At 35.8% G+C, this 26,193-nt stretch overlaps 5 protein-coding genes across 7 annotated transcripts; 3 read left to right on the top strand and 2 right to left on the bottom strand.

The window, feature by feature from the left end:
- Positions 1–3,441: 3,441 nt before the first annotated feature.
- LOC105168906 (SWIB/MDM2 and Plus-3 and GYF domain-containing protein) lies at positions 3,442–13,430 on the bottom strand. 3 transcript variants are annotated; one of them, XM_011089105.3, is made up of 9 exons: positions 13,212–13,430; positions 11,673–12,497; positions 10,790–10,902; positions 10,338–10,397; positions 8,866–8,916; positions 7,983–8,053; positions 7,016–7,221; positions 6,329–6,373; positions 3,442–5,560 (listed from the first exon to the last, which is right to left on the bottom strand). In XM_011089105.3, the coding sequence occupies exons 2-9, from the start codon at positions 12,313–12,315 to the stop codon at positions 5,166–5,168; spliced, it is 1,584 nt and encodes a 527-aa protein (XP_011087407.1). In that variant the 5' UTR covers positions 12,316–12,497; positions 13,212–13,430; the 3' UTR covers positions 3,442–5,165. The 3 variants fall into 3 exon arrangements, with proteins under 3 accessions (XP_011087407.1, XP_020552716.1, XP_011087415.1); XM_020697057.2 differs by lacking the exon at positions 13,212–13,430 and adding an exon at positions 13,064–13,205; XM_011089113.3 differs by lacking the exon at positions 13,212–13,430 and adding an exon at positions 12,889–13,182.
- On the top strand, positions 3,491–4,341 carry LOC105168918 (zinc finger A20 and AN1 domain-containing stress-associated protein 5-like). Its single transcript, XM_011089127.3, has one exon. It carries the CDS (start codon positions 3,491–3,493, stop codon positions 4,001–4,003), a length of 513 nt encoding a protein of 170 aa, XP_011087429.2. The 3' UTR covers positions 4,004–4,341.
- Positions 13,431–13,931: 501 nt separating the features above from the next.
- LOC105168896 (large ribosomal subunit protein eL31) lies at positions 13,932–15,611 on the top strand. Its single transcript, XM_011089094.3, has 2 exons — positions 13,932–14,102; positions 15,176–15,611. The coding sequence occupies exons 1-2, from the start codon at positions 14,017–14,019 to the stop codon at positions 15,453–15,455; spliced, it is 366 nt and encodes a 121-aa protein (XP_011087396.2). The 5' UTR covers positions 13,932–14,016; the 3' UTR covers positions 15,456–15,611.
- Positions 15,612–17,215: 1,604 nt separating this feature from the next.
- LOC105168882 (protein gamma response 1) lies at positions 17,216–20,765 on the top strand. Its single transcript, XM_011089083.3, has 3 exons — positions 17,216–17,441; positions 18,428–19,817; positions 19,990–20,765. Exons 2-3 carry the CDS (start codon positions 18,428–18,430, stop codon positions 20,685–20,687), a joined length of 2,088 nt encoding a protein of 695 aa, XP_011087385.1. The 5' UTR covers positions 17,216–17,441; the 3' UTR covers positions 20,688–20,765.
- A 1,908-nt stretch (positions 20,766–22,673) lies between these two features.
- LOC105168873 (uncharacterized) lies at positions 22,674–24,144 on the bottom strand. Its single transcript, XM_011089062.3, has one exon. The coding sequence runs from the start codon at positions 24,070–24,072 to the stop codon at positions 22,966–22,968; it is 1,107 nt and encodes a 368-aa protein (XP_011087364.1). The 5' UTR covers positions 24,073–24,144; the 3' UTR covers positions 22,674–22,965.
- Between the last annotated feature and the right edge of the window lie 2,049 nt (positions 24,145–26,193).

The raw sequence follows: 26,193 nt of genomic DNA, 5'->3' as shown, positions 1-26,193 counted from the left end.
TGGGGGAACGGGGGCAAGTGGGGGGCGAGCGATGGGAAAGGGGGGGAAGGTGGGGGAGGAAGTAGGACGACGGGGTGAAATTTCATATATCACAAAAGGGTGACATGTATTTTTCCCCAATAATTATTGATCCTTTCTCTTTTTTAATTGAAAATAATACAAGTTTATATGATCAACATAAAAATTCTTTTTAAACGTGGAAGGGTTCTTCATTGTTGTAAGATGCTAGACTCGAGCCATATTTACTAACAAAAAGACGATATCAATATTACTATACCACCAGTAAAATATAGCGTGAATCAAATTATTCCTTATTATGAATTCCATATCACTTTTTTCTTACATTTTAGCTCATTGACTATCTTTTCCCTCTTCTTGCATGAAAACCAAATCAAACCAATCTGATTTAATTTTGCTTAAATCAATGTTAGCATTTACAAGATAGATGCATATGCTGCAAATTAATTAATGTTGCATTTTCTATTACACTATATATGTACATACATCTTATATAAAAAGCATATATAAACATAAATTGCAACACGATATGCACCACCACCAATCAAACAATAGGTGATCGTTATAATTAACAAATAAAAAAAAAAAAAAAAAAGAAAAAAAGTGATCGTTATAATTAGTAGTCGCTGTATGTATGTACAATATATGATGCTGCCACATAAATTATTTCGGACAACCTCAATCATTAATTTTATTAAAATTCATGTGAGTCCCACAAATCAATAATTGTGGACGGCCCAAACAAAACATGTTGAGGACCCACAGAAATTTAAAGACACATTTTCTTAACTATTAATTAATTAATAAAAATAATATATTACTGTTGGAGTGAAAAGAAACTACCCAATCAAATTACTGACACGTCTACTCTAAACATTTATTGGTCAAAATGACTGTGATAATAAATAATTATTTTTCATTCTATTAAACTTGATTTAAGCATACAATTGAAACTTTAAAATTTCAAGATTTAAATTAAAACTAAACTAAAGTACACAAATCCTATGTAAAATTAAATTACAATTATTCTTTGTCAAAAAAAAAAAAAAAGTTTAAGAACTACGCGGTTAGTAACTAAGATCCAAGTGAGTTACAACAAAGCAATGATTCAAAATTGTTGGATAATTAAGACCCGAACAATAATATGTAGTTGTTGGTAGGCTTGGGAATGGCATGGGTTTGGGTAAATGGGGACTTGACTTGGACCCGTTTCGAGTTTGGGGCACAATTTTATGAATTTATCCAGATTCAGAATGGGTTTTGGATTTTGTGACGGACTTGACCCGGACTTTTTATGTTGATAATTACTTTATTTTTTTTAGATTTTATAATTAGTGTGTATGATATTTGTATGTACATAATTAATAATGGATTTCATTAATGGTGAACTGTTAGTGTTGGCAAAATTAAAAGTGTGCTTAATGCTACTTTTTATGTACAAACAAAGACAAATAATTGAAATATGAAGTTTAATAAATATTTAATAATTTTGACAATTATATTTAAAACAATAATGATTAAAGGATAAAAATTGGAGTAGGGCAAGTTGCAGGTTTTAATGATAAGAACCAAAATTTTTAAAGATTAAAAGAAAAAAAAAAGTAAATTTCGAGTCTGTTCTAATCAATCCAAACTCGTTTTGTTATTTTTTTTCTTTTCATAGGTCCATTGTTTTTGTGTGCATACAATTAATAATTTTTTATATTTATAAATATATTAAAAATAAAAAAATAAAATAATAAAATAATATTTAATTGAGAAATTAAGTTGATGTGAAACAACAAAGAAAATTACTTTTAAAATTTCTTTTTGGGCAAATAATTTTCGTGCTTAAAAAGTATTTAAAAACATAAAAGGAAAAAGAAAAAAAAGAAAGAAACCAAGAAAAGTAGGACCCACAGCAGGACTCCTGCGCCTACATGAACTAAAAAAATAAGGCGTTGACCCATTGGAGGACCAGGGAGCTGTAATCCAGTACAAGTGGCGGCAGAGTCACCCACTTACAACCCTAGCTTATTTACCAACACGTGTAAAAATATATCTTGCCAGTAGTACCTGCCCCCTCCGATGGGACCCAGTGGCCGCTCGGCGAGGGAGCGTGGGACGCGGAGAGACGACAGAACAGGCTTCGGCCATACCCAATGCGTGGAGAACACGTGGACGGGGGGCACGGGGGAAAGCGACATGAACTGAAAGGGAAAGAGGCGGTCAGAGTGGGCGGCTGAAAGCTGGAGCTGAGACAGCGGCTTTTGCTTTGGCTTTTTCGGCTACTTCTTTCACCCTTATCATCAAACACTACCCCCCTGTGGGGCACCATCTCCCTCAATTCCCTCTTTTGCCCCTCCTCTATCTTCACCACACTTATTGCTTACCCTTTACTCCTTGTTTTCTCTTTAATATTATTATACTATACACAATCATTTTTTATGCTTATTTAATTATTTTAAAAAACCATATAATAAATAAATAATTTTAAATTTTATATCTCCTTTAGTTAATTTTTAATAATTTTAAACATATGTGAGTAGAATATTATTTATAGAAAAAATTAACAGATAATAACAAAATAGAAATATACAAATTTATATCATTTTAAAATTATGTCAGAAACTATATTCAGCAAAAACAGTTCCATATATTCGAAAATAAAATGAATAAAAATATCATTAATAATCAACGACCTATTAGTGGGGGCGACACATTCAAATTCGTGTATATAATTATTACAAAATATTATTTTTATATTGATTTGATAAATATAAAATATTAAAATAAATGATAACTGAATCTAAATTAAGATTATTTTAAATCTAAACTGAATTAAAATCCACACTAAAATCGAACTTAATCAAATAGCGCGACAAGTTTATTGTAATGTTATACAATTTCAATGGTTAAATAAAAATTTTCATATAAGATAAATGATGAAGGTGTCAAAGTTAAGGGTGCAAAATGTAATATTTAATCCTAAATTATTAAATACTTATTAGTGTCTAATCAATGAATCATCAAACATTAATAAAAAAAATATCCCAAAATGCTGAGGATTAGGGTAGCAATAACACGTCAGAGCTGATCCACAAAACGATCCTACCAATACCAATACCATCACCAACACCCACCGCAATTCACCTAAAGCCACGAGGCTGTTTCCGTCCATTCCCACCCCCCACAAATTGCCTCATACGCGTCTCTATGAGGCCATCATTGCCTCACCCTTGCCGACCTCTCGCCCTTCAAATTCCCACCCTCTACCCTTCCTTCCTTCCAACCCAATCCACACCTCTCTTTCTCTCTCTACAACTCTTCGATTTTCTCTCTAAATCCATACACGAAGACCCCATCTATCTCTAAGGAAACCTGTAATTTTCCCTGCAAATCATAAAGTATACGAGGAGAGGAGTATATACAAGTATATATCTATTCTTGTTTTTTTTTTTCCAGGTTTTTTTTGCGATTGTTTTTGGCGTTAATGGCGCAGAAGACGGAGAAGGAAGAGACGGAGTTTAAGGTCGTACCTGAGACCATCTCCCTGTGCGTTAATTGCGGCGTTGCGGGGAATTCCGCGGCCAATAATTTATGTCAGAAGTGTTTCAACACCACCACGGCCTCCACAGCAGCTTCAGCCGCGGCTACGTCGCCAGGCGGAGCCAAACATGTAAATAACGTGTTTGTGGAGAAATCCTTCAGATCTATCACGTGTTCGCCGGAGAGAAAATTTGATTCGGCGGATACGAGTGGAGATCTGAAGATAGAGGCGGCGGCGGTGGAGGCGCCTCCGGTGAAGAGACAAGTCAACCGTTGCTCAGGTTGCCGGAGGAAGGTAGGCTTGACTGGATTTAGATGCCGTTGCGGCGAGCTTTTCTGCGCCGATCATCGGTACTCCGACCGGCACGATTGTAGCTATGACTACAAAGCCGCTGGGCGACAAGCCATCGCTAGGGAGAATCCAGTGGTCAAGGCTGCTAAAATTGTTAAAATATGACCAAAAAAAGGGTAGAACCGAACCCTGAGCGGACATTAAGACGCAAACAAGATATTCCAATTCAACACGTATCTGAAAGGAAATGAAGATCGATGGTCGGCCGACGTGCTGTTGCTGTGTTTCTCTTTGCGTGGAGCCGGGGCGTTCTCTCCATTCACGCGAAAGGGTGGGAGAAATCGGCGTGTTATTTTCTTTTGAAACTCTTAACAGAAAAGGAAACAAAGACTATTGCGATGAAACTTCTCTGCCATCACTTGTTTCTGCTAAATTTGATTTCTATTTGTATGCCGATTATCATCTTGTTTCAGTTAAATGATCCGAAGAACAATTGCAACTAATTTCCTTTTCTTGTTGTGCTGTTATTTGATAAATTGAATGTATGAAGAAAACAAAAAAAGTTGAATGTTGATTGATTATCAGGTGAGGCCGAAAGTTTTTAGAATGAGGAAAGCGAAATGTCATCTGACACTGTCAGACAAGCCTCTGAATGCTGCGGGCCATTGATAATGTGGGCAAGTTGAAAGCGGATATATAATGGGAAATTGCTGTTGGCTTTTTGGTTTTACAGGAAATGTCACACTCAAAAGTATCCTCCTGGTGGAATATTTTATGTTTTTTCGTGGTAATACCTACGTGGAATTGGATACAGTCAATATTCAATTGTATCCAGGATTCACCGATATAAAGTAAAAAACGTGTTTCTTATTGAACAGGATTGTGTTCATCATCATCCTTCACTTCACCCCAAAGCCACACAGGTAGTAAAGCTCCTGTTGTAGAGAATGCTGTGCTTCTGCACTTGTAAGAAGCGTGCTTTGTGGGCACAGCTCAACAGGATTAACCTGCCTGAACCTTAATTACACAATGAAAGAACAGACCTCAAGAAGCCACATACTTCACACAGGACACGTTAGCACATTGGATCTCAACATGGAAGGCGGCAATGTAGATTTCTTTCGCTGTTCATCTCTACATAATTCCAATTACAGCTCCTAACAAGGTTCAATTCTGTCTGCGAGAAAATCAATTAAAGAACTACTCTTTCTCGTCTTCACAAATACAATTTCCTCAGTGCTGTGCAGACTTACATACCGGACCACCGAATATCCATATGTCTATGAACATGGGCAAGTGCGAAGGAGCACACCGAACATCCATATGTCTATGAACATGGGAAAGTGCGACGGAGCAGATCGACTAATAGAACTGCATCGAATGGCGTTTGCCCACTTTTCCAAACTGTAAAGGCTGAATGGAAGTAATTACTATCGTTCCACCTTTTCAATAGGTAGAGCGAGAAGGGCCCTTGTGTTTGCCCTTGGGGATCAGCATAGTGCCATATAACGTCATCTGGGCTTTCCATAGTAGTTTGATCCTTGCTCTTTGGGTTGTCATCTTCTTGTTCATCGTCGCTTAATTCGATCACATGAGTTGTGCCGATTGGTTGTTCTGGCTTCTGTTGAGGGTCCCCTTCCTTGTGACTCATGACGTCTCTCTCTTCCCCGATCACATCGGCTGTCCTTGTCCCTTGTCCAATGAAATCATTGTGTTGATCTCCTACATAAATTTAGATATTAATGTCATTTAATCATAGGACAATTCAATGTTCTAGATAGTTAGCTATCACTACAGGACAGAAAAACAAATCAAGCTACAGGATGCTTGATTCAAGATCAATTGCTAAAAAATTGTGTGAACTTGATTTCTGATTGAAAATTTGTTTTTGTTCGATAAAGTATGATGGAACTCCTCTCGAACTTGAATCTTGAAAGAATCATAAAATATACATGATAAGACCAAACTACTCAAATACAATTTGTGTTCTGCTCTAATTAAAACTAATTCAAACTCAACTTGGCTGACAATCAAACCAAGCCAAAACACATAGTGGAAGCTCGACCAGTAATAAGGCCCCCCTTGTATTTGTGTTCGGTTTTAATTAAAACTAATTCAAACTCAATTCAGTTGACAATCAAACCAAGCCAAAACACATAGCGGAAGCTCAACAAATATTCAAACAAACTCAACCGGTGAGAAGGCACCCTCAATCAAAACGCAGAATCAGGTGGCACCATTGGGAACCAATAAATGCCTAACCAATGAAAGGATCATAGATAAAAGATAAACCTCAAAAAAAGCATTCTGTGACGGCCACTAACTAGGTCAATACTAATATACAAACCTATGGGAACCTCTGAGTCATAAAATGCTTGTCCAGTATAACATCTGAATGTGCCTATGGTGGGATAAAGGTCTTTGTCAACAACTAAAGTGTAAAGACAGGATGATCAACTACACACATCTGAAAAGAAATACTAGACTTACCCGTTTCCTTCACTTGTTTCGATGACTCATTGACATGTTCATGTCCTGCAAAATAAGTGAATGCATCAAAGGCACCTTAGCTAGCTCCTGATACTAAGGTTGGAACATTACATTAATGTCGTATCTCAACTACGGCGTACGGCAACTACAAGCACAGTGATTTTACATGACAAAAGATAAATTGGTAAAAATGAAAATTTTACCATCACGGAATATAAAAATTCATTAAACCATATTCAAGTCCGGAAATCTTGATTTGCAATGAACACCAATTAAAACTCAAGATTGCCCAAAACATAGAAGTCAACAAATCCAGTCAGAAGAGATTGTTATAAAATATTATGAGTAAACACATTACAAGAATTGAGGAAGTCACCAACTAGGAGATTAAAATGCAAGATTAAAGCAAGCAGATGAAAAGATAGTTTGATCATTCCAAGCTCTATAAGCCACGAGAAATCACTTTGAGTGAGAAGTGGGACAAACCTACAGGAAGTAGTAAAAACACAATAAATACAAATAGAAAAGAAATAGATGAGTAAACCACAATGGTGTTGGATCATTAGGGATAGCCAGAAAGGACACTGAGGCACTCAACTAATACTAGAGGCTTAAAAGATTGTGGGATTCAAGTATCTTCATGTGATTTGAAAGACGTTTCAAGCAGGGATCGGGCATAAGAGGCACCTGAAGCATCTGTGCTGGAGACATCTGAACTCCCCCTAAGAATTGATTTTGGAGAGCGAGCACTTCCTTCTGCTTTTTCAGAAGCATCAGCTGCTGTACCTTCAGGATCTAGTTCTTCTGCAATAACTTCTGGAATATTAAGCAATAGTTTTTCTTGTTCAGATGGTGTTTGTAGCGTCTTCCTTCTTTCTAGGTACTCAAACAATGTAAACTCTAGAGGGTTAAGTAAGCAATGCTGCTCAAGAATGAAAAGCTTAAATTACAATAAAAGCAAAAAGCAGTCATCGGGGAGAAGATCAAGAAAAACATTGCCCGACTTCTGTCGTCATAGGGATCCAATTCCTGTCAAATGCACAGGATGGACAAGTGACAAATCGGCAGGGTAGATGATCTTTATGACAACCTGGTCAATTTCTTGCTAAAATTTAACCATGTGATCAGCCCAAACCATTTATGAGATATTGCTATCATGTCTTTTTGCACATCATAAATACCGGGCTAGAATTTGTATGCTGCAATAAAATGACTTGGACATGTTCATATATAAAGGGACGAGTGTCTAAATAAATATCCGTTACTAAGGAGGTATCAAATAAAGCTAATCAATGGGGAAAAGAATCTGAAAAGAAAAAAGGAAAAACCTTAGCTGAGTGATGCCCAAAACTATAAGCCTTGTGAAACCAGGACGGAGTATATCAACATAGGAACTGATATGCCAAGTAGAGCAATCTAATAAAAAAGGAGAAATGGCAGTCGGAACATTGTTTTATCATTCACTTAATTTGCCCTTAAATCCCATTTGCTTATGTTACCAAAAGCCAGTTATAGGAGAATGCAACTTTAGTCAAAGATCCTATATAGGGCTCAGCATACAGTAATACTAAAGACATTAACTGTATGGTACACATTAAAATCCAGAATAAGAGTGTCCATTCCACAAACTAGCCATATGAATATCAAAGGATATTCTCTTCGCCATCCTTTTTCATTGGCATGATCGATGAGCTTGTGTAACAAAGAAATTTCTTTTGCAATCCACTGCAACAAAATGAAAAGAGGATGGGAAGAAACAGTTAGAACCATGACAAGGATCAGCTAAAACTTATTGAAATCTTCTAAGAGACAGCCATATGGATCGATCAGCAACAATTCCCATCCACATCCAGGCAATGTATGGATATCTTCAGAATACCAGCTCGAGCAATTATATAAATTGATATAAATTTGTTTATATCAATCAGTTATATAATGAATTAAACCATTTGGTTGAAGTTTAAGGATACCCCTTAACCTGGCCTAGACAATTAAGTATAGCTTGCCAGAACATTGCAATATATGATCACTAAGATTGCCACTTGCCAAATAAAATAAAATAAAAAATCTCAGGTTATTATTTGGCCGTTCTTTGAAAAGAAAAACATTCACATGTAATGAAAAAGTTATATCCGGTTGCGCTTCATTCACATTCTTCATTTCATCGAATATATAAAACAAACCTTTTTCATCTTTCCCATTAACATTTTGGCCCGATTGATAAATTCCAGGATAAATTATTGGGTGTAAAATGTTGATTCAGGTACCCTAATACAGCATTTTAATTCAACACTTTTAGACATCAATCGCGAATCACATGTTGACACACATCCATCAGCGGATGTATCAGGTTTACCTTCTAATACCAAATACTTAAAACAGGTGAAATTTGGAATGCGACCAACTTTAGGCAAAAGTGCAATAATAACATTTTGGGCATAATTGAGAACTGTTTTAAACAATTGAAATTGATCAATAATAAGTTAAAACTCATATGAAAAAGAAGAAAGAGAATAGGTAAAAAGAGCAGAACTTACATGTTTTGTTATGTCGGCATGCAAAGTTTGTGCCTTCAATTCAAGTTCGTTCTGACAATTATGCCAACACCATATTCAATTACAAAGGGCGATAACGAGAAAGACAACAAGAATAAAAAGTGATAGTGAAAACAAATAGAAGATAATTGGATAATCATTTCATCAATGAAAGAACACACTAAAAGTCAACAATATTTAATTTCTACACGCAGCTAATGCATCAAGAAGGGAAAAGCTAAGCAATGTATAAGATTAATTGAGCCTCACAATCATCAGTCATAATCATGCACTAGAAGAAAAATAGAACAATTATTCCATCACAACTATAACAAATATAAGAGGAAAAGACAAGGCAACTACTAGAAAGTAAAACTGTCCTAAGGGGTATTTTTAAAGAATGTCGGATAATTATCATGGGTGGTGGCAGTTTAAACTTAAATGTTTTAAACTGCAGAAACCATTTACATTTGATGAGTTCTAAAGAACCGGCCAAATATTTTTAACTCGAGTATCGTACCCTTCTTCCTAATCTCCATAATACATTTTTAACTTCCTTCTGAATTTCTTGGGTGCAAGTGGGAAAGAGAAGAGTTACTAATACACTTACATGAGAAAAAGGCCAGAATTTCATTCTTGGATTTCATCAGAAATTTTACCTTAAAATGGACCACCCACCTTTCAGTAATTGGCAAAACTTTAGCCACTATGCTTTCATTTTTCATTTACTTATAGTACAGTCTACTAGAAGACTCCTTTGCCTAAAGCAGGCACATTTTCCCAATTATCTAATGAACCTAAGATGCTAAAGGACTAATAATCAACAAATGTAAACATCTTCTGGTTTGTCCAATTAAACAGGCAAAACAAATAATAGTGAAATGACATTGTTGTTAATATAGAGAAATTGACCACATACACATCCAAACATGAACAGCAGACAGAATATACAGAATTGTTTCACTAGTATCCCCTATCTATATCATTGCCACTGAGACAACAAAAGGAAGGGGTATACCACTGGACAAGTATATGACAGTTGATTCTTTTCTTTTCGTTTTTTTCCCCATTTTGAGACACAACAGGTGACCATCTTAATTTCTGCTCTCAACCCAGCATTGATGAGACCAATATTTAGACCAAGGAAAAACCAGATATCCGTAAGCATGAAGACAAGGTGGCTTGTTGAAGAAATGAGATTGAAACTTGAAGTGTCAGTTAATATTGCATCCACCTCTCATTATATTGTCTCATTGAGGCAAAAGCATCATTCTTATGTCTTTGTAGGTAAACGAAATTATATTTTAAGTATCCAAAGAGAGACCGGATCTCATTCAAAATTCATCCTATCTCTCAAGTTCTAGTAATCAACAGGTCAAATTATAAAGCTCCATGTAGCAAAGCATAACAGAACCCTTTCATGCGGAGCATGTCCAAACTGCACAGAAGGGTCGTTTATGTTCAAGAATTCTTACAACAGTCAGCCTCTTAAGCAAGCCAGCTTTAACTCTCTCCCGCACATCCTCAATTTCTTCCTGTGACAAACAAAACAAGGATGAGACCCTTTGCAAAAAATGACATGAAGTTGGATGCTGCGTAAAACTTTTGAAGCAGCCATTTATAGCTCGAGGATACATAAATCCACATGAGCAAAGTGAGAGCAATTAATGTTCATATCTTACTCATAGAAAATTAGATAACTCAAAAGTTCAACAGCCAAGCTATTTCACAGGCTGAAATAAAGTTATCCCCATCTCCAGACCAGACCAATAAAATAGAAACAGTTTCCAACATGAAGACATCAAAGTGAAATTAAAGCCTCTGCGAGCCCAAGTACATAATAGTGATACTGTCATCAGTGCCTAAACTGAATCACCAGATAGGGCCTACATCACCTCTAAGTTCAAGAGTTTGGATGCATAATTACCTCGGTAAAGTTATCATCCGACAACATGCTAATAGGAACATCTTTAAAAAAATTTGAGACTTTTAGACAGATCTCGATGCCAGCATCACCACCACCAAGAACCTTTTCTACACCTGCGAAGAAAACAGTATTAGTGACGCAATAAACCATTAAATACATATGCTAACATAGATGTATGTATGCATGAAAGCAAGCAGAAGAAGAGATGACTAAAACAAGCAAGCCACCCTTTTCTTAGAAATGGTTGGTCACAGAAATTATATAATGATCAGCTGGACATTGCACTCTCCAATATTTAATTCTTTTTCTCAGCACTTTATTATAAAGTGTTAATGCAAATAGCAACTGTAATACTGGAGCATATTACACTAAATACACCAAACATCACCCGTAAATTCCACTGAACAGCAACTCTGAAATGTCCAATAATCATAAACAAATAAAGTACAACTTCCGCTCATTCTCGAATGCCATGGACCATGAACCGGAGAAGTCTAATTTCAAGTCTACAGAAGCCACTAATGATTTTTATACAAAAACTTTAGAAGACGCAAACAATTGGTTAAGTGGCCATATATAATCTTCAAAATAAGACACATGCTCCCAATCCACTTCTGGATCTTGTCCTACACAACAGTAGAAGCTGCACAAAATATGATTCTCGTTACAATCAACTTTCTAGAAAAGCTTCTCATATACTTTTTAATGATATTCTGACATATTCAAAATGCTATCTGGATAAGCTCATTCGTAACTGCTTGTAAGGTATCTCTCAAAAACAGAATAGCTAATTTGTAACTGTTGAGGAAATACTAAAAGTAGAATGAGGCAGATTATATAGCATGCATTAGAATAGTTAAATAAACCATTAACACCCGATCACCTGTGACTAATTGAAGCTGGAACCGGTTCTTTTGATAAATGTCATTAGGGTCAGATTTCATCCTGACAAAGCTCCCCAATATTTTATACTCAAAGCTTTCAGGAACCTTGAGAAGCTCCTGAATTACACTTTTCTTTAAATAAACTAGTTTGATATTTTCAGGAATAATAGCAGCGAAGCAGCTTTTAGGTGTCTTAGGAACCTTCTTCATCTGACCACTAGGACCAATTTTCAGGCCTAAGGATCTTTTTCCTCCATAATCTTCTTCTTCTGAACTATCCAAAAGTTCATCATCAGAGTCATCATGGTTCTCAACAAAGTGCTCTTCCAGCATATCATACACTTTTATTCGAGACAAAGACTTCTTGGCGAAAAGAGCATGGAGTCTCTCATCACACAGGACTTTCTTCTTCTTTTCTGCACTAGCAAGACCTTTTTCATTTATATACTTGCTGATGTATGCTGCCACATCATGTCGAGAGTGCTTTTTACTTGTATCCTGACCAATTGCTTCAAGAAATTCAATCAGAGGCCTAGAGCCCCAACCAATAAACTCAATTTTTCTTTTCCCAACTCTTCGCTTCCTTTTCTTAGAAACAGATGGTTTCCCACTGGATTCCTCCACCCAAAAGTTGTCCTTCATATTGTTGCAACAGAGGAGCTTCTAAGCAATGCAGAACTTAATTCATGAGCAGTGGGTTTTTCTTTTACAACGAATGTGTTTGAGCCTCAGAAGTTCAGGACATTGATAAGGGAAGAGTATTCACTGGCTGCTGCCTCTCTACACGGCTAGAAGACAACTTTCACACTAACACTTCCAAAGCTCTGTGACAAAATAGAAGAAGTAAAACTTGTCAACAAGATACAACACATGGTAAAGGCATCCTTAAACAGAGATTTTTGCCGCTCAAATTGAATGACACCAACTTTGTTCCACTACATTTCAACTATTCTAACAGGTCCGTGAAACGATCAACCGCACAAGAAAAAGTCTGTATTTTCCTTCTTAATTTGATATCTCTTTATCCCTAAACTCCATTATTTATCCGTTCCCTGACCTTCCTCATAATCAAAGGCAAAATAGTTACATGCAAAGACCAAATACGTTTTCTTAATTTCACATATATCTAAATCCAGACAATCCTCAATTCTTGATGAACCGTACATCGGTAAGAACTACATAAATCAAAAGAAAAAATGCCAAGAATAAGCTCACCGAAGCAGCAGGGCCAGAAGCACACATCTCCCACAGAAACTCCAAAAAGATTAAAAAACAAAAACAAGATTCGCACTAGAAATTGGCTTTCTTTAGACAAAGAGGACTTCAAGAAAATAAAGTAGCCCTTTACCAAATAAAGAATTCAAGAAATGGCGAAACTCAAGCCACTTACAATCATAAAACCCGAATTAAAAACACAACCAACGCAACCTTCAAATGGGTTCAAGAATTTGGTGAGAAGAAGAGTTCAAAAGGGCAAAAAAAAGAGGGGGGGGGGGGGGAATCATTTTTGTTCTTCAGCTTCAATATGAAGAACGAACCTTTATGAGGGTAGGTTGAGACAACGAGAACTACAGCGTCGAAAAATGGAGTGAAGTACGTTACAAATTCTTGAAGGGGAGAAAATACAGAATGACGTAATAAATTTCAGTGTCATCTCATAGTTGAAGAGAGGTTGTGTGTACTCTCTCCTCTGCGCCGAGTTTGGTTGCCAAGTGCTCAAGTTTGAGGCAGCTGTAATTTTTAGGCCTTGTTTACTTGTAAGGATTGAATTGGATATATTTATCGACTGTATTTATATAAAATAACTAGTTAAATATCCCGTTTAATATCATCTAATTAATTATTTAATTTTTTATAAGTGGATCTCAAATTTAGCACATGACCCGATTCGATGTGGGATAAACACATTAATTACTATAATCCCACAAGACCCTCACGAACCTTACTTGTATTTTTGGGACAAAAGTATTCATAATTTTATTTGTTTTTTCAATGGTCCGAAATGTTCATGTAGTTCTAAATAAAAAAAAAGAAAAGAAAAAAAGAAACGTTCATGTAGTTTAATTTACGGTCTGAATTCATATTGGGCTTTTAATATTGGGCCTTCCAGTGTGTGGGTTGGGCTTTGTACATGTTAAGCAATAATAACCCATTAATCGAGGGCTTTGAGGGTTTTGAGGGGCACTTCCGTAAATTGAGAGGAAACGAAGGACGTTTTTCATGCGAAAGCAGCAAAGCTATATAATCCTCCTCCAGCGAACTAGGGTTTCTCCTCAGCGCCCCCTAAGCTCCAGGGAAGACAAAGGCGGTGCATTTTTTGTGAGAGTAAGAGCGGCAGCAATAATGGTGGAGAAGGGTAGCAAGGTTAGGAAGGAGGAGGTGGTCACCAGGGAGTACACCATCAATCTCCACAAACGCCTCCATGGATGGTACTCCCCCTCCCTCCATCTCTCTCTCTCGCTCTCTATGTTTATATATGTGTGTGATTTTGGTGTGATAGGTATTTAGAGGTCTCTTTTCGATTTATTTGGTTGAAGTGTTGCGCTTGGCTTTTGATGAATGGAATTGCTTTTTTGTTTGCTCGTTGTTCCTTTTATGTTTTGTGTTCAAGTGGTGCGTTTGCTAGTTCTGTGTCTCTAATCTGGTCCCTGGGATTTTGGGGGAATTTCTTGCTTGTACTTCGTGTTTTTTTTTATTCGCTAAGGTGCTCTCGCTTATTGAAATTGGTTTTTCATTCTTAAAATAATTCATGGTAGCAAAATGGAACTTGCTTCATTGTGTGCTGTTTGGCTTAAAGTAGAATTTGAGTAATCATATATGGCTGATGTTATGATCCAATCTGAACTGAGTGTCTGTAAATGTCTGCCCCTTGAATGAATTATATCGAATAGGACGCCATTTAAATCCTTCGCAATAGACTTGCCCAAACCAGCATAGCTTGCTAACTGAAGGAGCTGCCAGAGCAGAGGAAGGGGAACATAACTTTTGGTTCTCTATGTGAAGATGCTTACTAATTGAACTTTGAAGTGGGTTAAAATGCGATTATATAAATTTAATCCCACGAACATAATGGTGTTGAATGCAATAGCATAAATTGTAGAGCTGAAATCAAGTCGCCAGGTTGTTTGGTCTGTTAAAGTTTGGAACTCCTAATTTGGTGTCCTTATTCCTACATCCAGTGGCTGATAAGTACACTTTATGGCTTATTTGTTCATTCAGTCCAACAACGTCTTGTTCATGAATTGGGAGTGCCTTTGTAGCTAATTGGCTAATTCTAAACTCCTTCCATGTGTGATTCATAAGATATATGCCTTTTGTTAAAAAAAAAAATTTAGTGTGAGTTTTTTTGGCTTTCTAATTCAATTAAAATCTATTTCAAGTTTTTTTCTCAATTTCCACCAGCCTATATATATATATATACATTTTATGCTGAGTTTTGGTTCCTAGGCCACAGTGCCTCTTCGAAATGTTACTTGACCTTGTTATATTTCTGGGTGTTTAGCACCTTCAAGAAGAAGGCTCCAAAAGCCATCAAGGAAATCAGAAAGTTTGCCCAGAAAGCCATGGGAACTACAGATGTCCGGGTTGATGTCAAGTTGAACAAGCACATTTGGAGCCGTGGAATTCGGAGTGTGCCAAGAAGAATCCGCGTGCGCATCGCAAGAAAGAGGAATGATGATGAAGATGCTAAGGAGGAGCTTTACTCTTTGGTGACTGTTGCAGAAATTCCAGATGGAGGGTTGAAGGGATTGGGAACCCAAGTCATTGATGAGGAAGAATGATTTTCTGTTCTAAATTACTTTGCTAAATTCAATTTTGCTGTATCTCAGTCTTTGTTATGTTTAGAGAAGTTGATTTGAAGGATTATTATGCGACTTGATGCAATTCTTCCAGTTTGAGACACGTATCTTATATTAGAATTCACTTGATATTGTTTCTCTTTGTTTTAATGATCAGAAAGTTAAATTGCTTGCTTTGGTTGGATGCATACTCTTATGGGGTTGGCTCTAGCTGCTGGTTATTTTTAGTTATGCTCCTTTTAAAGGGGTATTCTAGCAACAGCTCTTAAATGGCTTTTCCTGTTTCGTAGTGCGAGTTTAAGCTTGAGAATGGAATTCTCAAAATCGTGTTTGCAGATAAATTATGATGCTAAGAGTGTTTGGTGACTTGAGTTTAAATAGCTTTTGGCTGATGATGATTTGAAAGCGTTGGCGATTGAAGATGATAATTGTTCTGTTTTAATCAATAACATAATTGGTGCTTATGTTTCCTAAAATTTAAAATTTTACGATTTTTGTGTGATTACAATTTGATTTCTTTTAAAATTAAGGATAAATACTTCCTTACTTTGAGATTTTATGTAATCATCTATAAATTTTTTATTTTGAAAAATTATATTTATATTTGTTTGTTTTTGTATAAACTTTTTCAAAATTTATTGAATTTGTTGATATTATTGAAAAAATTATTTGATTTGCAATAATTTTTTTTTGTAATATCAATAAATTTAATAAATTTTGACTAATGAAATGAATTATTTATTAGAGGTAGTAAACTTCAAGGGTGTCAGATGTAGTTTTTTAAATTATATGAAATTTATGTATAATTGCATCAAACTTCAGAAAATGATATTGTAATTATTCTTAAAATTAGTTATTCAAAATTTGATTTTCACAAATCATTTGCTACCAAACTCAATCTTAAATAAGCAAATTCGGAGTATCTATAGAACATGCTATTTCTTTTCCTTCTTTGGGGGGGAATAAATTGATTAATTTCCTAGTATCACTAATAAAGTAACAATCATGTAATCAGTCAATAAAATTTAGCTTCATTCACGAAATTGAATTACCGTGACTTTAAGGTGGCTTGAAACCCACCAGCATATGGAGATGTAGTCATACTTTAATAATAATTAATTAATTTTAATTATTAATATATAATTATTGAAATTATCAATTATTATTATATATAAATATTTAATTATGGTAATTGTAATTGGTTTATCTAATAAATAATAAATCATCGTTTTCGTCTAAAAAAATAATCATAACAATCAATGTTCTAATTTTCAATATTAAATATTTAAACTTATCAACAATTATTAGCACGAAGTGCCTTTGAATATGTTCTTTCAGGTTCTAAGTTGGAGCGCATGATTTCACTCTTCCTCTGCTTCCTCTCTTATCACTCACCACTACTAAATCGAAAAAGAAAGTTATTAATTTGAATATAATGAATAAAGAATTGTTCAAACAAAAAATAATTATAATAATACTAAAAAACTAAATAAAAAATATCAAAATTTTTAAAATTAAATTATTATAAAAAAGTTATGTTAGAAACAAGTGAGTACAGTTAAAAGAATATTATTGTAAAGGTCAATACAGTAAATAAAACGATTCGTATAAAGGGTAAAATTGTTAGAAAGTAAAATAAAAGAATTTTATTTAATAAGAAAAATTATTTTGATAGCTATTTTCTGAAATTAATATATATATATATATATTGAGTGCAAGTTTCCTGAAAGTCTTATAGGGCCAATGGTTTTTTTAAGCAGAAAGGCAAAAGCGAAGTGCGTGGAATATTTCCCGCGTCCAGGAAAGCTTAGTGGACGCTCCGCCATTTTTGCCTCTACTTCCCGTTGGGATTAGGGTTTCTCCCTTCTCTTGCCACTGACCTTTTCTAGCTCTCCCTCCCTTCGATCTCCTGTGACTGCTCCGCTCCAACTATACTCCTCTTTTTTCTCTGCCCCAGTGGACGAATAGGTTGGTGTTGTGAACAGTTTTGTTCATCTCAGCATTTGGCGATTCAGTTGCTTGAATTATATCGATTATGGAAAATGTGATTTTGCCTTTTCATTTGTTTTGTTTTCTATTTGGTTATGTGATTATTTTGGCAAATTTATGCTTTACGTCTGCAATGTATCTAATTTTTTTCCCCCGGTGTATAGCATTTTGGGATTTGTTGCGTTGAGCTTCATTTTTTACTACTTTATGCAAAATGATTATTTTTAGTGCTGAAAGTTTTGGGGTTAAGGAATTGTTCGTCGTGTTCCTGTCTATGTTTTTGGTAATGCTGGTGAACTGGTGGACCTAGCTAATACTTAGGTGCGTGGTTGTCCGGCTAACTGAATCTCTCACTTCATAGATGTTTTTTTGTGGTAACACATCAAAGAAGAAGAGATGCAAGTAGTTCTGCGAAAAAATGAGATAAACTTTATAAGATGATTTGCTAAGTGGCTTTCTAAACATGATTTCATTTGACTTGTTCTAGCACATCTCGGTGACAATTAGATTGGATTTACTATGGGGAAAGTGTTTTTAGTACCAGATCCACATAATTTGAAATCTTAGTAAACACTTTATTAAAATCCCTCTTCAGATGCCATGAAAGCTGATTCTAAAGAATATTGCAGGCTTGATGGCTTTCATCTCGGTGACAGGTTTGAGAAAAGACTCATTGAGTATAATCATGTTTTATGAAACTACAGTGCAGGGAAAGAAGTAGTGACTGATCTTTTCAATAAAATTTTAAGTACTTGATAAAGGATACGTTCTGACCTCCTTGAGTAAATTGTCATCATTCAAGAAGCCATATCCATATTTTATGCTTCATCCTATTGTTTAATATCGTCTCTTTGTGTAAATCTGTTCTTTGATGATCGACAGAAGATCATATGCAATGATCCCGTTATTTCTAGTTTGCTGTTATAATTAACCTATTCATTTTCACAAACATCGGCTTGTTGTAGATGGAAAGCAATCTAAGAAAGTCTCCTAAGCTGGGACATCCTGCTGACAGTTCTGATGCAAAATATATTTCTGGACTCAGCACCATTCTGGTGGCCACAATACAGGAAGCCAAAGACAGGATATCTCAGATAGAGTACATATTTTGCAGTCAACTTTTCCCAAATTTTCAGAGCCTGCAGCAAATATATTCTGAAGCAAAGGAAGCTGCAGAAGATGCATATAAAGAAAAGGAAAAGGACCTGCAACTCCAGATTAAGAGGCTTCAAGGTGAAAAGCAGCAGGTTCTGGAAGAGAACCAATTGCTGAAGTTGGAGAACGCAAAATTTATTAGCATGGAAACCCAGTCATGCAACCGCGTCAAAGAACTTCAGCAAGAGTTGAAACAGAAAACTCTGGAAGTAAATGAGGGGAGGAAAGTACATGAAAATCTGCAGAAGCTTCTTGAATCAAAATCCTCCCTCATCCATAGTTATGAAATGACAATAAAAGAGCTTGAAGAAAAAAGTATAATGCTTCAGAAAATTCCAAAGAAGCTGGAGGTTGAAACTGAGGAATTGCGACAAGAGCTAATGAAGAAATCTAAGGAAGTTGATGAGCTAATGGAGTTGCAAAACAAGCTACTCCAACTAAATCAATCAAAGGCCTGTTTGATAGTACAGAAAGAAAACCAATTGAAGGAGTATGAAGAGAAAACAAAAGGGCTAATCTCCAATCTTGAAAACATGGAGAGTAAAGTTAATGCTTTGCAATCAGGACTTGGAGACAAGACTGAAGAAGTAGATAAGGGGAAGGAATTGCAGGCAAATCTGCTAAAGAAGATTGAATTTCAAGCCTCAGAGATAATGTATAACGAGCAACTACTGACTAAGTATGAGACAGAGAATAAGCTTCTTGCAGCAAAAGTAAAGAGTCGTGGAAGTGATGTTGAGGCGCTCCAGAAAGAACTTGTGAAGAAAACGTGTGAACTGGAGGAGGTAAGAAAAGTTCAACAGCAGTTACTCCAACAAAGTAATTCATATAATTTCGATAGAATCAAGAGAGGGCAGGCATTGGAAGAATTTGAGGAGGAGAGGAAACAGCTTGTAGATAAACAGAAAGGCCTAAAAGAGAAAGTTGATAAGCTACAAAAAAGTCTCTCCGAGAGAACCCAAGAGTCTTCTGAAGGGATGGAGTTGCACGGAAAGTTGTTGCAGCAGATTGAGGTAAAAGATTCTGAATTACTGTCTGAAAAGAGGAAAAAAAGGGACGTGATTGCTGCATATAAGAGGCTAAAATCTCAATACAACTATCTCTTGAAGAAATATGCTCAAGAAACTGGGCTGCCTCTTGATAAAATGGAAGATGAAAGTGAAATAATTAGAGCCAATCAGACTCCAATAACATCATGCGGTAAGCCCCATGGTTTTAGTTTTTGTTCCGCAAGTCTCATTTCTCCCAGTATGCTTGCTTTCACAGTTCTTTGCTTCTAGATGTGGATTGTGCGTGCTGGAAAGATATCTCTGTTTGCATCCTACTTTTATCTGCCACTCCTCATTTTCTCTTTACATACATCTAATTGCAGATATTGAAAATAATACTTTAAAAGCTTCTGGAGAAGCCAGTGGTGTAACAAAACCAGTGGATGAGCAAGAAGCATTAGAGGACAAGAAAGGTGGTGGATTCATTCAAAGATCTGGTCCTGTCTCACCATCTACTTCAAGTATTGTTGTTCCTCCAAAATGCCCAACTAGTTCAAAATCTTGTCCCCCAGCCGGTGCAAAGCGACCTATTTCTTATTGGAGGGATACTAGGGCCCATCAGAGCCGTGTGGGACCTGATCCCCATGATGATTTCCTTGATACTCCCCTGGAGAATGTGAGAGAAAACCTAGGGAAGGTCATGAAGGAAGATCCAACTAATTCTCCTAAACTGGTTCCTGTAAACATGAGACTTGATAATTCTGATGATGAAACACAAGACATGGATGCTGATGGTGGACCGGAGAAGCCGAACACATCAACTAAGGCGGGAACATTAGGTTTTAAGTATGTTGAATCAGTACGAAAGAAATCTGAGAGGGAAAGTCTGAAGGGGGTTGAATGCAAGCAATGCAAAAAGTTCTATGATGTTGTTCTCCCTGGTGCAGGCAACAACTCTAATAATGATAAGCAAAACATACGCTGCGAGCATCACAATGGAGTGTCTAGGCATCGATATAGGTATGCACCTCCTTTAACTCCTGAGGGATTTTGGAATATTGGATTTGAATCGGAAATGTAGATTCCTGAAAAAGGACGTACTCATGATGAAAAATACTAGGGATGGTAATGGTTCGAATTTGAGTTGGGTTTGTCAGAATCTCTTACTCGACCCACCAAAATTTCTTGGAATCAAGATTTGACCTGCCACGAACCCAAGACCCAATGGGTTGGACATGTTAAACTCTCTAGGCCTGGTTTAGAATTATTAAAATATCAAAAAAATTAAATATATTTTATAAATACAAGAATAATATTATTGAAAGATAAATATATATATTTATGATTTTGACCTACTTGTGTTAGTTTGTGAAATATTAAGACTTTCGAAATATTTGTTCCTTGTGTATATGTTAAAAATATGAATTATTTTATATCATTTATTTTAATTTATAAAAGGAAGATATTTTATATGTTATATATAAGTATAAATAAAATATATACATATTTTGTTTTTGACGTAGCTACAAAACATATATCATAGGTTGGATGCCAATTTTCATCCCTAGAGAATAGGGTGCAAATTCGAAATTTCTCAGGACACAATCCCAAGAAAATAATGAACATGGTCTCTTGTGCTAAGAACTACATATAATAACTGATACAATTCATAAAATTTGAGATTATAAATATTTCGTCTTTAATTGTGGTCCTTCTGGAAGGAAAACTACTAATGACTGCCGGCACACACGCGAAGGAACTGAAGAAGCCTTCAACATAAAAATAGAGAAGGATCAGCCATTATACAGTCAGACAGTACATGCCCCCATGCACACCTACCTGCCTGTATCTATCTATCTATACATACTATGTATACACACACATTCACATGGAGATGATGCACATAAATAAATAGAGAACTGTGTGAAGGAGTCAATAACAAGTGATTTGGACAGAGAGATTCCTCATTCCTGTTAGTAGTACAACTTTGAGACTGAAATTGACAACAAGTCCTCGTGTCTCTGTTTGTTTTCAATTATTTGTTAATCCTATCTACTTTTTAAATTATTGTTATGTATAGAAACTCTATCTGGAGGTTCAGTCGCCCAATGCATTCATTTATTTAACGTACTTTTATAAACATTATACATATATATATATATATATATATATATATGGTCTTTGGGGCTTTATTAATACTTGATATTATCTAGTCCCAATGTCGGTTTGCTGAATTTAATTTAAACCCAAAAAAACAACTATAGTGGCTGAAACAGAGAAATATAAAGTTTTATCATTGTTTTAAAGTTATTCATCCTTTAGGATATAATTTTTGCATACTCTTTTAAATTTAAGTTCTTTTATTAAAACATTTAAAAAGTATAATAATATAATTCCTATACACAACTCAAACCAACAAACTCTGTGACTGTGAGAGCCACACATTATTTGTGGGAATTTAGTGTGAGTGGTGACCCACATAATAAGATGATGTTCGTCTCTCCAGGCAGCCCACATGGGGATAATAGTATAGGAACATGCATCTGCTCTACAGACTGATCTTGACCTTTGTTTGATTCTCCTCCACCCCATAGTCAGTTTAATACTTGTTTCTATACTGCATTTTTTAATTTTCCATCTCCATGTTTATTATCTAAACTTGTTTTACCACTAGTATCTGTTATTTCTGCCATTCTAATACAAGTATGATATGGGCTTGTGGTACCCTTGTACATCACTTGCCCTCGACCAAAATTTGAATTTCTCGGTTGTAATATAGTGGATTCGATGATTAGGTCTCTTGGTGGGACTACAGTGACAATAACACAAATACATAATTACTTTCTATCAATACTTTGATTTATAACATCATGACACTATCATTTAATGTTTAAAATCAATCCAATCCAAGGTTGATGGACAGCATAGCATTTGCATAATCTCGTCGTAATTGTGGCTCATAATGTTACACACCAATAATTTCGAATTTCTGCACAATCATCTCCTACATACGTTGTACATTCTTGGTTGCTCTCAAGAATTCAATCATCCACAATACAAATTGACATAGACCACGTACTAAAAGTAAACCATTGCACTAATCAACTAATCATACATGTAAACAAACAAACGGTAATAATCTATTTCCGAATAATAGAGAGATAGAGCATCAAATCTTTGCCCACTTCATTATACCATAAAGCTGTCGCACACGTTTTCACGTGCAACCCCATCACCTTTTCTTAACGGACAACATTCAGAATTACTACAATTTCAAGTTAACCATTACAACAACATTAATACACAAAATCAACACCAATATACCGTTGAATTACAACCCATGTAAGAATTAAAGTTGTTTAACACGTACGCAACGGCATTCCGCACAGGCAGTCGTTGTTGGCGAAGGATGAGGCCTCAAGATGGTCGAACGGCGACCCGTCTGGAATCGGGCCGCAGAGGTGGTTGTGGCTCAGATCCAAGTGTCCCACGTACTTAGCTGAAGATAATGATTTCGGAATGGAACCCCTCAAATTGTTGTACGATAAATCGATCGTCGTGAAGTATGTTTTTGGTCCGAACACGTCGGGGAGGTTGCCCTCTAATGCGTTTCTGCTCAAGTTCAAAATGTTTAAGCCGGAGTTGGCGAGTAGACTGGTTGGTATCTCGCCGGAGAGCTGGTTGCTGTCTAAGTTTAGGGTGGAGAGAACCGGCATTGATCCGAACTGATCTGGGATGGAGCCGGTGATCTGGTTCATTGATAGATCCAAATCGGCCAGCCTGTAGATGCTGGCTAGGGAACTCGGGATTGGTCCGGTGAGCTGGTTCCGGCTCAGTAGAGCCCGGCTCATCATTGATAGTTTGCCGATGTCTGATGGGATTTCTCCGGAGAGTTTATTGTTGCTAAGCTCTAAATGCATTAGGCTGTTGAGGTTGACGATGGAAGAAGGTAAAGAACCGGAGATTTGGTTGTCGGCGAGGTTCAACACGGTGAGTCGACTCAGTTTGCCTATATCAGCCGGGATTTGGCCGGAGATTTTATTCCCGATGAGGTCGAGGATTCTCAGGTTGGGAAGAGAGGTGATGCACGCCGGGATTTCTCCGGAGATATCCTTCCAGTCGGCGACGACGAGGGTGGTGAGGCGGTCGAGCTGGCAGATGGAGGGGGAGATAGAACCGGTCATGTAGCCGGAGCGGCCGGCCTTTTCAAAGATTGGGTCCTCGGACTCCCCACGGAGGACAATATCAGCGACCCGTTTGGTTTCCGGGTCGCAGCTGACGCCGTACCAGTTGGTGCAGCAGTCGGTGCCTGACCATGTGTTGAATATGCCCAAGTACGGCTCGTTCAAGGCTGCCTTGAAATCCAGCAAAGCTGCCCGGTCGGACGGCGAGCAGGCGTTCGCCGCCAGAGCCAGGGCCAGCAGCACCGTGGCTGTGCTGACCAAGAAATTTCGGGTCAGCCCCATTTCTAAATGTGTATCTGAGGTAAGAATGAGAGCAGAGGACGGAATGGAGGAAGAAGGATGTCGGGGGGTTGTAGGAGTGGAACGTTATATAAGTGAGGGTAGGACGAAAATACCCCTGGGAAGATGGGGGAATTGCGGTTAGGACTAGGAAAGGATGATGACAGTTGATGAGCCGACACAGACAGAAAGAAAAGGGTAGTTTTGTTACAATAAAGAAGGTGGTGAGAAGGCACGTGACCCCACTTACTGTAAAAGTGTTGCCATAGATAGCCATGCCCTTCACTTCACTGCAAACAACTTCACTCCTTTCCTTCATAAATAACAAAATTTAAACATCATAAAGTTTTCATTGAACTGAGATCATATGATTATGGGACTATTACATCTACCCTCGTGATTCTTAATTTATTTATATAAATTATTCTTATTATTTTTTTAAAAATTACACATACATCTATTAAAAACTTCAATATCATTTACACAAGTCATCATTCCTTTTAAAAAATTACACATGCACTCCATAAATGTCAATGGTATTACATGAACTACCCCTACACCGGGATAGTTTCTATAATTATGTAAAAGATTAGATGAGTTGGTATAAATATACTATAAATTAGGGGTATAAATATAATTATTCTATAATAGCGGTCTTCATTGACATCTTGATCAAAGTCTCCTTAAAATTTGTGAAGTTCACCTTGTCATAAACTTAATGCCTCACCTGATGATGACTTCCCATTAAGATTGATTGTCAGAAATCATGCTTCATATAAAAGATAGCAACATGGCTCGTACGATTCGTTTATATTTAATGATGTCATTTATACTAACTCAAAAATCTTCTTTTATCATATTCGAAACAACATAAAAAAAAATATTATATTTACACTCAAAACACAAATTTAGATCAGTCAAATCCTCATAGCCAAAGGGGTTGATAGAAGTATTCTAGCTATCCTTTGCAACGTCACATGTAGGACTACTTTACTTGAAATATTCCAAAGAAGAAAAAGGGGGATTTTGTGTATAAGGTATTGTCATGTGTAGCATGTGCCCATGATCCGAATGCACAAACAAAAGATTGTGACTTTTTGCCGTGGGACATTCATTCTTTTCTTTGGACCTATATTTTTATATTTTATAATTTATTTATTAGATAAGTATTTATTAATTATCATTTAAAAATCATTTAAATCTAATTTTAGATATTGGTTTTAAATCGATTCAGAAAATTTTACGTATTATCTTTCTTAATTCAATTACGAGGACTTACATTGTAAATAAACATCAAAGTTTCAAGAATTCATAATGTCAAGTTTACTGCTAATTGCATATTTTTTGTGGTCGGTGTATTAATACTAGTAGTTTGTGGTACACTTAAACGTGAAACATCCTACATATATGCATAATTTTTTCAAATTATTTCGATAAAATATTTGTATAAATCATATTATTCATTTTTTGTGAAGTTAAAAACTACCTAAATATATATAATAATATGTTAATATATATAATAGTATATAGATTGGAGAGATACAAAAGTACATGAGAAAAAAAATTAAATAACTATCAAAGGGCTAGTTATAAAAGGTCATGATGAGTGGGAAAATTAAAAATAATTAAATTAATTTTTTTTTGAAATAAATGGCAGACTAAAATTATTTTGGACACCAAACGGACTCTTTTCAATAATATATAGTATGCGGATATATAATGCACTCAAATGTAAATATATAATTAATTTAAAATTTTTAAAAAATATTATTATTTTAAAAGTATATTAATTAGATTAGTAAAGTATTAAAAAAATATATACGATGATTAAAGAAAAAGAGATGTTGGAGTTGAGACGAGAGAAAATGAGATGTTGATAAAAGAGTGGAAAATATGAAATTGAGAAGAGAAAAAAAATAAAAATTCGATAGATCGATAAATCGAGTACACTAATTGGCTGTCATTCAATTGTATAAAGGTATTGACAGATAAATAGATAGATAGATATGCATTATTGAATAATATAGATAAATAAAATTAATACTCAAAATGGCTAAATAACAAATAATTTTATTTGTGAATTTTATATTTTGTATATAAAAGGGAAATGGTCCATGGACATGG

Source organism: Sesamum indicum, linkage group LG1 (genome assembly GCF_026168435.1).
Source record: "Sesamum indicum cultivar Baizhima isolate 11 linkage group LG1, ASM2616843v1, whole genome shotgun sequence".
Taxonomy (NCBI): domain Eukaryota; kingdom Viridiplantae; phylum Streptophyta; class Magnoliopsida; order Lamiales; family Pedaliaceae; genus Sesamum; species Sesamum indicum.
Note: the sequence above shows the minus strand (reverse complement) of the source record. Positions and strands in the feature narration are given on the sequence as shown.

Coding starts and splice junctions, on each gene's coding strand:
- LOC105168906 (XM_011089105.3), bottom strand. CDS start 12,315: ATGAAGGACAACTTTTGGGTGGAGGAATCCAGTGGGAAACCATCTGTT. Junction 10,903..11,672: donor CCAGCTTCAATTAGTCACAG/GTGATCGGGTGT, acceptor TTTTCTTCGCAG/GTGTAGAAAAGGTTCTTGGT. Junction 8,917..10,337: donor TGCTTAAGAGGCTGACTGTT/GTAAGAATTCTT, acceptor CATAATTGTCAG/AACGAACTTGAATTGAAGGC.
- LOC105168882 (XM_011089083.3), top strand. CDS start 18,428: ATGGAAAGCAATCTAAGAAAGTCTCCTAAGCTGGGACATCCTGCTGAC. Junction 19,818..19,989: donor GACTCCAATAACATCATGCG/GTAAGCCCCATG, acceptor ATCTAATTGCAG/ATATTGAAAATAATACTTTA.
- LOC105168918 (XM_011089127.3), top strand. CDS start 3,491: ATGGCGCAGAAGACGGAGAAGGAAGAGACGGAGTTTAAGGTCGTACCT.
- LOC105168873 (XM_011089062.3), bottom strand. CDS start 24,072: ATGGGGCTGACCCGAAATTTCTTGGTCAGCACAGCCACGGTGCTGCTG.
- LOC105168896 (XM_011089094.3), top strand. CDS start 14,017: ATGGTGGAGAAGGGTAGCAAGGTTAGGAAGGAGGAGGTGGTCACCAGG. Junction 14,103..15,175: donor CACAAACGCCTCCATGGATG/GTACTCCCCCTC, acceptor CTGGGTGTTTAG/CACCTTCAAGAAGAAGGCTC.